We start from the raw sequence: 15,848 nt of genomic DNA, 5'->3' as shown, positions 1-15,848 counted from the left end.
CAACTGTGGAAGGCAGGGCACTGCTCTCCATGAGCAGCTGACATCCAGGAGTGTTGAGAACCCCTCAGATCTGAAAGGCTGTGAGCGTTGAAGCTCCTGCCCCAGTATGCAGTCTGAGGGACGGGTTCGCCCTGTGCACTCAGGCTGTACAGCAGGAACTTGATGAGGCTGTTGATGCTCCCTACCAACACCACAAATCATATATGTGTGTGTATGTATGTGTGTGAATTTGATATTTGTTACCTTGGTTGATTCACAATTTTTCTCCTTATGCTGCACTCCTGTAAGATATGACAGTGCTTTCTAAAGAGTGTGGAAAATTTAAAAATCATATGATTATAGTGGTTCAGAAGTTGAACCTGAAAGAAAATCAGTGCTATTGCTATATAGGTTACCATGTTTGAAATTTAGTACATTTCCCAGTTTGATTATCTGTTTGGCCTGGACTTGAGTCTGAAGACAGTGATATGAAGAGTTCTGTGACTTCTGAAACTAGGGTTTTCTAAGATCAATACTTGTGATTTGTAAAAGCTACTAGTGTTTATAATCAATTTAAGTAAGAAAATGAAAACTGCTCTCATTACAGAAAAATATTTTTAATGTAGAAAAGATGAGCATTTAATAGCTTAATGAAATACAAACCATTCCTATACACAGTAAACTTACTGCTATAAGAACTGCTAATCCTTTCCCAGGTTCTTAGAAGCTGGGGACAGCATCATAGAAAGTAACCACTCCATGAAACACATTCGTAAAAACCCAGTGTCAGCAATTGACAGATCAGGAAGACAAAACAGTGTGACTCAGAAGTAGCAGACGATAACTGCACATTTTCGTGGGGAATTCTAAACTGTTGAGTGCTTTCTGATGTTTCCCCAGTTTAGTATCTCTTGGCTTCTCTCTGCCACCCAACCCAGTCTTCTACCCATCATCACACTGGGATGTAATATTTTCTCCCTAACACTCATAATTCTATCTGCCTTAGTGGATGGCAACTAATGGCTTTCAAAAACGAAATCACCATGATTTAGAAAGTTTAAAACCACAAATTTTCCATGTGGTGACACTTCTAATTACTACCATTGCACATTCACCAGTTCTTTTAAAAGTTTTCTTTAAAAATACTTTAAATAGAATTTAATGTTCAAGAGAGGAAAAGGCACTTAATACTGCAATTTCCAGAACATAATTTGTCTGTCTTCCCCTCCTGTGATGATGCTGCTACACTGTTCATTCATCCATATGCAAGTCACAGCACCTGAAAGGAAGACACATTAGGTAGGAAGGTGACCAGGAGGTAGCCAAAGATACACTCTACTGTAATGCTCACTCTTTGCTTGCTATTCATTTACAAAGAAGAAAAGTAAGTGCTACTTGTCTTTTTCTCTAACAAAATCCTTGTAATAAATTAAAAAACAAGTGCTTGGTACAAAGAACTTACGAGGAATAAAAAAGAAACCATTTCAATGTATATCTAAAGCCAAAAGAACAGGAATTATTCAGGAAATGGATTGGAAGGGATCAAATGTCAATTAGAACTACTGTAGGAATAAAATGCGTAATTTTTAAGATATACATTTAATAAAAAATAATCATGAAACTGGGGCACAGGAGAGGATAAAAGTGGGAAAAATCACAGCAGGAAGTCAATAGCTACTAGAATTAAAAACTCAGTCCTTCAAACAATGAGGAGAAAAGCATGCAAGTTTATACAAATATGACAGTGAATCTCCAAGAGATGATACTACTAGATGGAAAAAGAGAGCAGAATAGTTTTATATTACATTTCATGTATCCTACAGTTTTAGGCACATAAACCTTCTCATTAAAGAGGATGTACATACACAGCATATGCTGATGAATGTCCTCCCAGGAGGCCTGGGACACAGGAGACAGCAGTGTGACAGCAAAAGGAGGAAGCCTAAGTTTTTAAATTTTAATTCGTTACCTTTGTATTATTTCTGGCTTCTTAAAAACTTCACTATATATTATATTTAAAAACATTAGATAACTCTACTATGGTTTTTAATTCTCCATGTGAAAGTTAACATTAAGACTTCCTTTTTGGAGTTAAATATCTGTCAATGAAGCCAGATTTAAAGTTAGGTAGTCAGTGTAGTTAGATAAATCGGGTCTAATGCCGAGTGAAATCTAAAATGGAGGCCATGCTGGCAATGATTCCAGGAAACGCAGGACAACTCATGGAATGTTAATGAAGTCCCTAAAAGGCCCTAGGCCAAAGTCCACCTCAAAGAAATGTTAATGAACAGCCCCCAGCAAAAAGGTGCTGACTCAGAAGTCCTTCCTGACCAGATTACTTCTTTGGCCCACCTGTGTCCCACCCCGCGGGCCTTCCCACCTACATTCCATCACTGAAAGAACTATAAAAAGGGGAGACAACATCCCTTCCACGGATTCCACCTCTTGGGTCCCCTTCTTCCTCCCGGAGAAGTCTTTTCTGCTGTCCTTTAATAAACTTCTAATTTCTACTCTGACCTTGCCTCGGTGTGCTTCTTTGGTGTTACTCTTCAACATTGGGGAAGCAAGGACTCGTCACCGGTCAACAGCGGTAACATCAGCATGAAACCAAATCCTGGGCTGGAGCTGTAGCTTGGTGGCAGAGCACTTGCCTAGCATGTGTGAGGCACTGGGTTTGATCCTTAGCACCACATAAAAATAAATAATGACATTCTGTCCATCTACAACTACAAAAAAATTAAACAAATCCTCAGCTACCTAAGAGATGAGGATCACAGGCCAACCAGGGAGATATACAGAGCATGAACATGTGGGGTGTTTTCTGCCTGAGATGTGTTCCCTGATGGAAGAGGTGGGCTGAGTGTCTTAGAAGTGACGATCAGGACAGGTGCAGTAACTGCTTACCTGTGTGGCCCTGTATTCTCTCACTGATTTTTGCTCCAAGGAGATCCCAAACGAGTAGCTCGCCAGACTGACTTCCAGATAAAACGGAATTTCCATCCCAGATAAAGCACCTGCAAGTGATTTGGAAATGATCATTCTGTCATCATGAAGGAAGGGTAGGTTACATTGACCAAACACCCAAATGAAATGATTGTGTGTTTGCAAATGTCTTCATCGCCTGCTTGGGAACTGTACCTCTGGGGCTCGTCTGATGTCAGGGAGGAGATGAGCATCCCTGTCTGTACATCTATTACATTCAGACAGCCATCTGCTCCTGTGCTGAGGACATGGCGACTATCTGCAACACAAAATAAGATACAGAGGGATGACTTCAGACTATTGGTTAGCTTATTCTGAAATTTAACTTCTGAATCCAGTGGCCTACTATCCACTATTGCTCCCCTTGAACTTATGTTTAAGCAATAACTATACTGTCCTTGAAATGTTTTTATCTAAGACACAGGGATGAGATAACTCTTTGCTGTGAGTTCATTATATCTTACACATTAATTTCCCTAATAAGTTGAGAAATTAAGAAAAACATCCAATCCTTTTCTAATAGGTACCAGGGACACAGGTATACTGTATATTATACCCTGGCCTTAGCTATAGGCAAACTCTTTCCAGCAAATAGTGTTTTCCATTTAAATTTTTACCATTCATTTCAGAATTTTAATATACATGGTATATAACCTGTATTAAAAAGGATAATACCTACCTGGGCTAAAAGCGGCATCACAAACAGTCCCTGAATGGCATGGAATCTGGTGCAATAGGGTGGCCGTAGCAAGGTCCCAAATATTCACCGTGCCTTCCTTGGTGCCTGAAACTAACAGTGTGCTTGCAGCATTTAAACTGATTGTATCCACCTACAGAAGAAAACAGGAATACATATTCCATTTGGAAGAATGATCATTAGCTACATTTTCCCAGGCTGATTCAATTATATGGTCAAAAGATATAAAGTGTCACACAGTGTGCTGGTGTTGCTAATCCAAGTGTATTTCAACAGCATCCTACTGAATGATAATTTATTTTAAAATGAAGTAGAATTACTCATATGCTGCCAAATACAAGCAGAAATGAAAATAAAATATTGCAAGGGCAATTGTAATGCTATTTTCAATAGCCTAACACTGATAGTCTCAGGCTGATCCATGACTATTTGAGGGATTTATAAGGAGTGGAGACTCGATCCACAAAATTACACTTGCATACCATCTTGAATTACATACTCAATATTTTTTAACTTCAGTTGTTCTGAAGACCATGAATATTAGATATCAATTAACAGCCTTAGGAGAAAGGTAGTGCTACTATTATAGACTAAGGTACAGCACTGAGACCCATGAAAACAATGTGCAAGAACTAAGATCCCTTTTGGTTCTGCTACCAGGCTGTGTACAATTGGCCTTCCTAAATGGCAGGTAACTGTTCTCAACTGTGAGATGAGTGTCTCCTAAACAGATGGGTCCCATCTACCTTCTAGGTCAGAAGACATGGTCTCATCTTGGGATGACAGGCCCCAGCTTGCTGCCCCAAAGAATTTGAGGCTCAGAAATTGATATTTTAGAAGTCGAGAGGTATAGAAGCTAATTCTCAGAAAAATGTGGAAAGATGCACATTGGAGGAAAAAGAAAGCAGACTCAGAAATGTACAGTTAACTTGAAAAACATCCTATAATTTCCAATAAGCAAAATACAACAATGCCAATGAATTAATACACACAAATATAACCAGGAACCGCCTCCCCACCCACCCCTGGACCCTCAGCTTTCTGCAGTTCTGTTGCTGGTACTCACACTGACTTCATGTTCCAGCTCAGCCAACAAGTCAAACTGGTGTTTTTTGGTGCCTGGCATCTCTGCAGGAACACCAGACCACACCTAGGGGGGAACATATTACAGGAGGTATTTTTAAACTTTACCTATAAAATCATTTCCACCTGTTTGGAAAAACTGTCTTGACCTACTTTATTAATATACTTGCTGATGAATCTAAGCTGATTACAATCCAGCTCCTCCTCCCTGGGGCCTGCACTCCCCCCATGGCTCCCCATCAGCACGTGCTTGTTTACAGGTGACTGTGCCTGTGTCTGTCCCTGTCAGTTGCTGCTATAATTATGTGCTTTAAGTATTTTGTGAATAACGAAATATGAATGCAGCAGTATAGTGTCATTAATGTTTGAAAATTTTACTAAAATTAGGTACAGGCAAGTAATCATATCAAATAGAGAGGAAAAAATTCCTGAGGGAATTCTAATGGCTTTAAGGGTCTTGCTTTCTTTTACATAAATATAAATTAAAAACTTAAGATAAACACTGATGTGGTTTTTGTGGGAATGTTGTGTAAGATTCCAAAGAAAAAGGCTTGCCGAGTCTTACCTAAAAAGAATGGTAAATGAAAATGAAGCATCTGTATGTTTTAGATTTTAAATATATCTTTTAATTATTGTTCCCTTTAACTTGACATTTCCTGATTAACTGATCACTACTAGTTCCAGGCAGGTTAGATAAGAGGGGCTACCTCTGTACTTTTTTTTTTCTGTACAACTTTTAATGAATAGTAGACTGTTCAGCCACCAGTTGAATACACAATACAGAAATCACTGTAAATTTCTTAATATATTAGGTGCATAAATTTTTTTAAAAAGGCAATAATATTCAGCATCCTTATTTATATACTTTGTTAAACAGTGGAGTGATGAACATATTCAAAACATTTCAGATAAAAGTCACATATAAACCTTCACTGTTGAGTCCCACGATGCAGAATATAGCCTGTCATTATGCCAACAGATCTTACTAACAGCATCATCATGTCCCATCAATGTGTCCTGGCGTCTTCCAAATGCTATGGAATAAAAATAGCTAAAAGATAATGAGAGGTATTAAAACAGTGTTCCATCTTAATTTTAAGACTCAAACACATATTTAAAAAACATGATATTATTCAATGCTACTATTTACTAAGGCCTAAAAAACTACAAATTGCTTATTCTGATGTTATCAAACCAGAATATTCAAAATTTGAATTTAAAATTAGAAATTTCTCAGTCTGGTCATTTGTTTTTTCACTCACTTAAAACTTAGAAGAAAACAGGTTCCAGTGGAGAAATTTTTAGATTCGATATTTTCCTCATCTATAATATTTGTTCTCTTTAGAAACATAGTGTCCTGGCAGTAGAAGGTCCTGCTACTCTGCATGGAGAATTACAAAGGAGTGTATACTGATACATACACATTATTATCCCAAGAAGAGCTTATGACAGTGGCATCTCCTGGTAAAAGTAAACAAGACGATAAAGCCTGAAATACAAATGATCTGAATTAAAAATATGAAGTGATTAGTAAATCCTTAACATGGTCAATAAGTTCCTCCCAAAATAAATGCTCAAATTCTCTTTATGGAGTCTCTCCTCATGACCAGGTTTTCTGAAGTAGCCAATTCCAGATGTAAGGATTCCTCCCAATGTCCAATGTGTCAAGTGTATTATGACCTAGGACTCTCAGGCCCTGGTGGCCCTCACTGCCTTGGGCTAGAGGAGGTCCTGTTAACACCCTGGAGCAAATACAGGGTGGATGATATAGGCCAGGATAATTCTCAACAACAAAAATGCCCTCTCCAAATTACATATTTAAGTAAATGAGAAAAACTTCCAAAGTTCTTTAGGTAATTCCAAAATGTTTTGGATAATTTACATTAAAAATGTGTTATAATTTTAGAAGAATTGTTCTTGTTGCATTGGGTATCCTACCAATTCAGAAATACATAAGTAGCACATAAACATTTACTCTGGCAGTTAAAAATAAAAGATTTAGTAAAGCAAATTCTACTGAGTCTTTTTTCAAGACTTAGCCTGAAAAGGAAATCACAATAGTAGGAAAAAGAGACAACCTGAAAAAAAATTTAAATTGAAGCCAACCAAGGTATTCTGTGGATGCCACACAGGAATAAACTCAGTTGTTTTGATCGAGATTAAATATCATTATGTGTGTGTATAAAGCAAACTACTACATGAATTTCCATCATAAAACTGATAAAATGAACTCACCATATTTGAAAATGATATACTTCTTTGAAGCATTTTGGATTCTTTAGAAAACATCTTCAAGGTGGAATCTAAGGTAATAATGAGAAAGCAGACATGTAAGAAAGATTTCCTACCCGCTACAGATGGCCAATGAGTGCTGCCCTTCTTATTCCTGGAGGCCAAAGAGTATGTAATTCCAAGGGACTGGGTGTAGACAGGGCTGGATGATCTAAGGCCTCATCCACATGAAGATTCTACAGTCTAGAACTCCATGATGAGGAAACCAACTTAAATCCCAGAAACCAGTATAAACATAGTACACTGTTGACGTTTCAGCATGATGCAGGCAATAAAGCCTGGCAACTGAGGCGAGTTGAAGTTGAAGAGATGGCGACAGGGATCTTAACATTAAAATAATAAGACATTCTTCAGCATTAACTTGAAAATGAAAACAAAAGAACGAACACACTACTGCTTGAACTTTTCCTTGGGAGGTATGATCAATGCTGATACATCTTCCCAACCTTGCTTTTGATCCTATTAGGCAGCTGTGAATGTTCACCACAAATTATTGAACAAAGCTAATTTGGCACATCCTACAGAATACCCTAAGTCAGTCGGGAGTGTAAAGATGTTTTTGAACAGATTTGTTTCCTGTACCAGAGATGATCAGGTTAAAGCCTGCATTAAGAGCTGATGGCAGGTTGTAACTCTGAATACCCACATACCAAAACATACTGCATAGCTGAGGAAGAATTGTAAAGTTGGGGTGACCACCAGAATGCATACAAATCAGTACCACACATCATGAAAGTTTAAACATGATAAGAAACAACAACAACAACAACAAAACTTAAAAACTCTTGCTTTATTAGGCAAATCCATAAAGAAGTGATATAATGCTTAATAAGCCTGAGATTTGAAGGCTGATACTCTTTATAAAACCAGGGTTCACAGGGTCATGCAAGTACAGTGAGCTGAAGAATTTAACAAACCATGCCAGACAGAACCAGCTGACAGCACAGGCTTCAGGAAGAGAGCCTTCTCTCCAGTGCTACAATGTTGGCAAATTCAGCAGGTGGAAATACTGGCAAATCATGGACTGCTTCCCTCTACCAGAGCACCATCTCAGGACCCTGATGTGGCCAGTGTGGGTCCTGCATGTGATGGTCCCTAGGCTCTACAGTATCAATATTTTCCATGTTTTGTAGGAAATTCTGTTTTATAAAATCTGAGACTATATTTAGAGAGAAGGTAATGAAAAGTTACAGATGATAAAGCATGGAAACAGAATCTGGGAGTACTGAGAGTACTGATGTACCTAGAAGTGTTTAGTTGGATATCATTTCTTTTTTTTTTTTGGTGGTGCTGGGGATTGAACCCAGGGCCTTGTGCATGTGAAGCAAGGACTCTACCAACTGAGCTATATCCTCACCCTGGATATCATTTGTTAATGGATGAAAAACAATCTATTATTAATAAAGAACAAGTGGCCTCATTAAAAATACCTACTGAATTTTTCAGAATTGGTTTTCTTATCACTGAAGAACAGCTGAAGCATTCCCCCTTTTACCTCCATATTTTCCAGAGTGCCAATTCAGGCTCTGAACATAAGTGGGACAGGACACCCTTTGATTGATTATATAATTACACAGACTACCAGGGAAACAAAGAAATGCACAGCAAGAAATCCATTTTGTTATTTAAGATCAAGATGGCCAAATTCTAATGTATTGTTGAAACACAGCTGTAAATCTTATCAAGTAATCATGTTAGGGGTTTTCAGAATTCTGACATGGTACAGTCACATTAGCAATACATGGATTCAATTTCAAGCTAAATCCTACAATAGAGAGAGAGAGAGAGAGAGAGAGAGAGAGAGAGAGAGAGAGAGAGAGAGAAATCCTGCATGACAAGACTGAGAAATGAAACAGAAAAGCTGTGCTGCACATGCTAGCTCACATGCGTCTGGCACAGCTCTTGAGAAGTCTCTGCCATCCCACTCTGGGTTCACGCACAGCCAGCAAGCAGACCCAACATGTTGCTATGGCAGGTGGTAAAGATCTCAACCAGACATGGGTAAGAAACTCTGGCCTATATCTTTATGCCGGGAAACCTTAGCAACAGAAAGGCACTTTACTTTGTGTTTGGCAAACTACAATGACATTTTACATAATATATTACAAACAAATTGCTTTAATCTATTTTATGGGGAGGCAGTGTTCGCAAGGAAAATACTCAACCAGGAGATAAGAAATGCGGATGCTCTGAGTCAACTTAAACCTCTTTTTGGGTAGGAAAACTTACCTTGTGATGTTGTAAAGACTGAAGACCCGTTGCATGAGACTGCTATCCCCGTGACTGCCCTATTTAAAAACAAAGTTTTATAAATTACTATCAGCCATGTACTCAGACATCTGCTGTGCTCCAAGTCCTTAACTTTCACCTAGTTACTTAATTTTTTCTTTGTACTTTGTCTGCTGGATCTGTCTAGCATATAACTGCCATTAACAGATCACAGTTTGGCAACGTCTGCCTTTGCTCTGATGATTCCTTGTGGCCAGAAAACATTCCCACTCTTAGCTTTCCACATAGCCAGGGTCAATGCTGAATGTGCTTCTGACAATTTTTGACAACTGGAAAATGCTTTTCCTTCAATCCTACCTTATTTGACGATCACCAAGATAACTGAACCTCCTTTTTATAACCACCTCACTTGTGTCATTTCCAAATCCAACTTCTCTGGCATCTGGTCTGTCAAGCATGACACAATCATCTGGTTCTAGCATGTCCTCCTAGAGGACATTCAAGAGTCATTAAACATCATATGAATGAACACTATGGGTTTATTCATGTCTTTGTTGTCCTGGATTACAAGGTCCCTTTCTACATACATGCTATTTGGAGAAGCTGAGAAAAGATACACCATTGTTAAAATAATGAACAGGGTAGAACTAGTTATTTCTTTTCAGAATGCTATACTCTGGTTTAGAGTCATGCACCTTAAGCCAGGCATACAGCATGTCCAGGTCCACCCATGAGCAATGGCATATGCAATCATGAAACTGTCAGGCTGTTGATGACCATGTAGCAGGACCCTGGGCTCCTGTAATCGAGTTGGCCAGGCTAGGTCAGTGCTTCTCAGGCCTTCCTATAGAAGGACAAGGAACACCCTTTACAGAGAGGAGAGGGTACACACACATCTCCCCTGTATCCAAAGCAAGCCCAGTTTCTTTGAAGTATAGGTATGATTTAAAAACTTCATGTGATCTTTGCAATGTTCTCTGTGTATACACTAATATTTATCATATTTTTAAAAGGATGCATTTCCCCCATATTATCAGTAAACTCAACACTTGAGGAAGAAAGATCATGCTTCTCCCAATATTTCATCATATAATCATGTCACACATTAACACATATTTGCATCCTAATCCTGTGTCAAAGACAGGATTTTAAGGAATACCAGCATAATAATCATAATAAAAAATTCACATAATGGGTGGCATCCCACTTTTTTTTGCAAAAAACATTTCACGACTGTGCAGTGAAATATAGTTAACTTCAGACCATCAATGATTATAGAGGTGGTGTGTTCAGTCTGAGAGGTAGAAGACCATTTCTTGTCTGCAGAACTGAACTCATGTTATAGAAGGACAGATGGCAGCAATGGCAGCATGAGTCGAGGGGGCCAACATATGTCATTTTGTGCCAAACTTTTCACTTGCTACATTGACTTGTGACAGATCACTGTAGACATGGGGCGGGGGAGCGGGGATAAAAAGCAATCAAGACAACATTGAAAGAAAACTCCCCCCATCCCTCCCCAACTCCGCTTAAAACAGCTCAATCCTATGAAAGTTTTAACTTTTGCAAAAACTACAGGCTACAGAGAAGCATGGAGATATCCTTACTCTTTGTGGATTTTATACTGCTCATGTAACTGCAGTTTGGTGATGTTATTCCAGGCCAGTGTTTTGCTTTCTTCGGTCAGATCTTCAAAAGACTCTTCACCTGGAGAGACTACATTAAATCATTGCTGAGTCAACTAAATTACCGACAGACAACTTCATCCTATTTGTGATATTATCTATGAAAATTTAACAACCAAGAAAACAAAACACACCCTCCCCACACACAATGTACTTGTTAGATATTAGGCCATGTTAGATGAGGAAAGAAATTATGTAGAGAAAAATGAAGAGGTATCTGAGTACTATAGTATTCCCACAGTTTGCAAAGCTTTTACTTGCCTACTGATTCACGAATTTCAAGAAATATAAGACTGAGTAACCATTTCCTTATCAGCAATCTTTGCAAAAACCTGGCCACTGCCTAAGAATGCCGAAGTTTTGTTTTGTTTTTGAAGTGGAAGAGGAGGGAAGAAATCAATACAAGAGATGGGATAAAAGAAATGCTTTCACTTCTGCTTTAAGAAATGCTGGCACTTAAAGCAATCACATGACTGTGGTTGTAGCTGGTGACTAAGCAGAGCACAGGATGAAACAGCATCACAAGATAATCCTATGGTCTTTTATGACTTAACCTTGTGAAACATACAGTATGTCTTAAAGAAGTGCATTGAGCTACCCCTGGGTCAAGTAATTTCTATAAGCTCTTCCTCCAGGCTTGAGACCATGATAGACAGAATTGGGGATAAAAGATATGCAGTGAATTTGCTGCCAATGTGCCATATGGTGCCACACAGCTCCTCCTTTGGGGCTATAGGCTGAGGTTCTCTCATGTCAGATAAAAAAACACATAACACATACAGTGGTGGTTCCTTCCTTTCCAGATATCAAGTGTGAAAAATGGGTCAAGTTCATTTTAGCACCTAGCATCTGGATAGAATACTCTGTAACTGTTTGTCAAAAGTTAAATAAGAAAAAAGGAAGAAAACAGAACAGTTTGAATTTAAGATTTGTATGTGGGTTTGGTAAAGAATCGGAGATGGAGGAAGCCATTTTGGGGAAAGAGTAAGGTGGACAGTGCTACAGCAACCAGGGCCTGGGTTCGAATTGGGCTGGGGTTGTGGCTCAGTGGTAGAGCACTCGCCTAGCATGCAAGAGGCACTGGGTTTGAGCCCCAGCACCACATAAAAAAATAAACAACTAAATATATATATATAAAAATATACATTTTATATATATAAAAATAAAAATAAAAATATAAATATGTACAAAAAATAAAGGTGTTGTGTACATATACAACTAAAAAATATATATTTTTATATATATACATATATATGTATTTATATATATTAAGAATACGTGAATTGATCAGCACTGAACACTAACTTGTAAAACAGAAAAGGGACCCACAGCACAAAATACAGCCAAGTCTCACTCAAAGTACCAGAAAATAAAAGTGTTCATCTCAAAGTTAACAGTTAAAAACAAAGCAAAACAAAAAAACAGGAGAGAAGAAAAACATCTCCTTCTCCTTCTTCCTCTCAGTACTGAGGATTAAACCAAGGCCTTCCATGCTGAGCAAATGCTCTACCACTGAGCTGAACCTCCAGCCCCTGATCTCTAAGCAGTTCATCTCCTCTACAGAATCTTCAGAAACATCTTAAACACAAAGGAGAAACAGAAGGTGCTCACGTTCTTTTTATAAAACTTACCTGGGGAATCTACTATAGGAGCATTATAACTGGAAGTCTGGGACAAACTTTTAAACTTGGGGGTGATCCTTCGAGGATGTGGTGTCACAAACAGTTGTTTTGGTGTCTGCCCAAATTCCAAGATTTGGGTTAGCATGGCTACTTTCTCATCAGGATCCTCAATGCTTTAGGACAGAACACAAATAATGCAGTAAACCACCAGGTTCAAGTTCCCTGAAAGCACATGTTTCAAATAATGTAGATCAACAGGAGAGATTAACCCTCAAATAATAATAGCAACTATGGACCAGGACTATCTTAAGCCTCTTTACAGACTTTTAGATTATTTTATAACTAATGTAATGGTGAAGACAAGATAGAATTCATTTTAAAATAACCACATTAGTAATTCAGATAGAGATAGTTTATAACTCATATAGAAATGCTTTACAGATAGATATTTAAGTACCTGTTCAAGTCAACGCCTCCTTCATAGGTCAGGGGATGAAATACTGAAAGAGAGATGTAAACACTATTGAAAGTTGTACTATTTAGGTATCATATTCACCCTGTTCAGAATCTAAACAACCAACCTAACAAGTTAAAACTGTATTCAAAGACATTGATTTTCCACTTTGCAAAATATACTACTATAAACTGAGTAAATATTAACTAGAATTATTATCTGTTGATGAACAAAAATCTAATCGGCTGATTAGCTGATTTGTTATCTCGGTGGACCTTGATCAGTATTATTTTATCCTTAAGGGAAGCTTGAGTCAGAGTATTGGTCTGCCATGAGCAATGAGGTCTGAATTTCTAGCTTTATTTTTGTGTTACTGACACAGAAAAGTGGAGGCAGATCAGAACAGAAGCTGAAAAGGAGGTATACTGTCGCTATTTTTTTCTTTTTCTGTTTAATTAAAAAGAAACTCTGGGGCCTTTCATAAGAATTGAGGTCACCGTTCTATCCAATTTTTAGTAATTTTTAAATGGGATGGAGAGTACAGTCAGCCCTCTGTATCTGTGGATTTCACATCTGTGCATTCAACCAACTGCATATATTTGAAAAAAAGAACTGCATCTATACGAAACAGGTACAGGTTTTTTCTTTCATTATTCTCTAAACAATACAGTATTACAGCTATTTACACAGCATTTACATTGTATTTGGTGTTATAAGTAATCTAGAGGTGATTTAAATATGCAGGAAGATGTATGTAGGTTATATGCAACCACAACACCATTTTACATAAGGGACTCTTGAGCATCCACCGGTTTTGGTAATCACAAGGGGTCCTGAAACACTGAGACCATGGTGCAGCAGTTGTTGTTTAGGCAAAAGCCCTGTGTCCTTGGTTACTCTGTATCTAACCCAGGGTCACGGAGCCAGTGAGCAGAATTTTCTGATAGGAAGAGATGCTTTTGCTAAAGAAATGTTTGATTGCTCTAACCTTATTATTTTTTTTTTTTTTTGGTTTGCGTTCCTCACTACTAAACCCTAATTGAAAGTTCAATGAACATAACATACCATTATGGGCCCCAACAGCATCACTCCCTTTTTGCTTGTAGCCAAATATTAGATCAATCCATTCATGGAGATGCTCTGATACATAATTGCTTTCCAGTGCCTCCTTGCTCTTCTGGAGAAAGTCCTCGGGACCTAGCAGATCAGACTCAATCAAAACCTGACACAGACTCCATTATATTCACTCTTATTTCTTTTATCTGTCCCTATGCAGATTAAGCTTCTAGGATACATAAGAAATGCATATTTCTTATATAATGAGATTTTCCCTCCATATGAAATGTACATTTTTTTGGGTGAGGAATGGTAAGAATCGTTTTTCCAATCTTATGTCTCTCAAATACATATGAATGTTTTTATGTCACAGACTCAGAATACTTCTGATTTGGAACAGACTAATGATATTGACTTATTTATAGAATAATATTGTTATTTTTAAAAATTTAAGCAAGAAAACAATGACGCTGAAATTGTACTATCCAGTAAAAAATGTACATAACACAGTATGTGCACGAAGGTACTCACTTGAGGCCCACAGGGGAAGTTCTACATCATCAACCATCTGTCCTCCTTGTCTCTTCCCCAAATCCAACTTCAGACTATTGACTAAAAAGCTGACATCATCACCATAGAATTCTGGAATCAACTGAAAGTTCCAGGGGAAGAAAAGAAAACAGTAACATTTTTAAATACAGTTAGAAACCACAAGCCCTGAGAATCCTCAGTGTTAACTGCTTACCTCTTTAAAATCTGTTGCACCATCCAAACAGTTTTTCCAGGTTTCTGCAATACTAAATATGGAAAAAAAAAATCTCATGTTAAATCTAAGCTACAGAAATACCAACAGCAGTCCTTCCTATGCACCCACCTATGCAACCACTACTGTTGTACTCTTTACCTATACTAACTCATTTTTCTCATTCACTCAGAGTTCTCAATATTCACATGAGTGAGTATTCCCCTTCAATGAAAGAGACAAATGGGGCTCAGGGGGCTCATGTAACTTCTTTGGGGATCACAAAGGGATGAGTGTAGAGTTCAAGTCTACATCATTAGACAGCACACACACACATGGCCTCATTCAAGGTGCCCAGACATTAAAATATCAGCATACTGTTTTAATAGCTCATTTAAAAGTATGTGTATTGGCTTGGGGCTGTAGCTCAGTGGCAGAACGCTTGCCTAGCCTGTGTGAGGCACTGAGTTTGATCCTTAGCACCCCATAAAAAACTAAACACATAAACGTATGCTGACCATCTATAACTATAAAAAAACCAAACAGAAAAAAGTATATGTATAGACATAAACTAAAATATTAACAATGATAATGATTATCTCATCTCAGTGTGGTGGGATTCCAAGAAAACTTTACTTCCTTTTTCTTTTTTTTTCTGGTGATACTGGGTATTTCCATCTTTATCTTTTGATTTATTTAAAAGAAATATTACCGAATATATATGTGTACACACACACACACACACACACACACACACATTCTCTCTCTCTCTCTCTCTCTCTCATTAAGTTATAATCAATTTATAGTAGAATTAAGAATAATAAAATGTTGGAAATAATCGAAATGCCCAACAGAGAAAGACAGTTGAAATAATTTATGACATGTTAGAATGTGATATAATAATTTTAAAAATCAGTGTTTTGAAGAATAGCTAATGATGGGCGAAATGTTAAGATCTAATATTGGGCTATAAAAGGCAGGAGAAAAATCTATATTTAAAATATGCGCTCTCATTTATACACACATT

At 37.7% G+C, this 15,848-nt stretch overlaps 1 protein-coding gene across 1 annotated transcript in view; it reads right to left on the bottom strand.

Moving 5' to 3' along the window:
* Positions 1 to 580: 580 nt before the first annotated feature.
* Positions 581 to 15,848, bottom strand: part of Nsmaf (neutral sphingomyelinase activation associated factor) — a 55,405-nt gene continuing 40,137 nt past the window's right edge. Inside the window, exons 18-32 of the mRNA XM_015485709.1 lie at positions 14,825 to 14,876; positions 14,611 to 14,731; positions 14,089 to 14,220; positions 13,027 to 13,069; positions 12,579 to 12,742; positions 10,870 to 10,969; positions 9,263 to 9,321; positions 6,977 to 7,044; positions 6,163 to 6,230; positions 5,669 to 5,792; positions 4,725 to 4,808; positions 3,641 to 3,791; positions 3,118 to 3,220; positions 2,884 to 2,993; positions 581 to 1,258 (exon numbers count right to left, since the gene is read on the bottom strand). Coding sequence (XP_015341195.1) covers positions 1,164 to 1,258; positions 2,884 to 2,993; positions 3,118 to 3,220; positions 3,641 to 3,791; positions 4,725 to 4,808; positions 5,669 to 5,792; positions 6,163 to 6,230; positions 6,977 to 7,044; positions 9,263 to 9,321; positions 10,870 to 10,969; positions 12,579 to 12,742; positions 13,027 to 13,069; positions 14,089 to 14,220; positions 14,611 to 14,731; positions 14,825 to 14,876 — 1,474 coding nt within the window. The 3' untranslated portion in view covers positions 581 to 1,163. The remainder of the gene's footprint in view (positions 1,259 to 2,883; positions 2,994 to 3,117; positions 3,221 to 3,640; positions 3,792 to 4,724; positions 4,809 to 5,668; positions 5,793 to 6,162; positions 6,231 to 6,976; positions 7,045 to 9,262; positions 9,322 to 10,869; positions 10,970 to 12,578; positions 12,743 to 13,026; positions 13,070 to 14,088; positions 14,221 to 14,610; positions 14,732 to 14,824; positions 14,877 to 15,848) is intronic.

Source organism: Marmota marmota, unplaced genomic scaffold, assembly GCF_001458135.2.
Source record: "Marmota marmota marmota unplaced genomic scaffold, marMar, whole genome shotgun sequence".
NCBI classification, from domain to species: Eukaryota; Metazoa; Chordata; class Mammalia; order Rodentia; family Sciuridae; genus Marmota; species Marmota marmota.
Note: the sequence above shows the minus strand (reverse complement) of the source record. Positions and strands in the feature narration are given on the sequence as shown.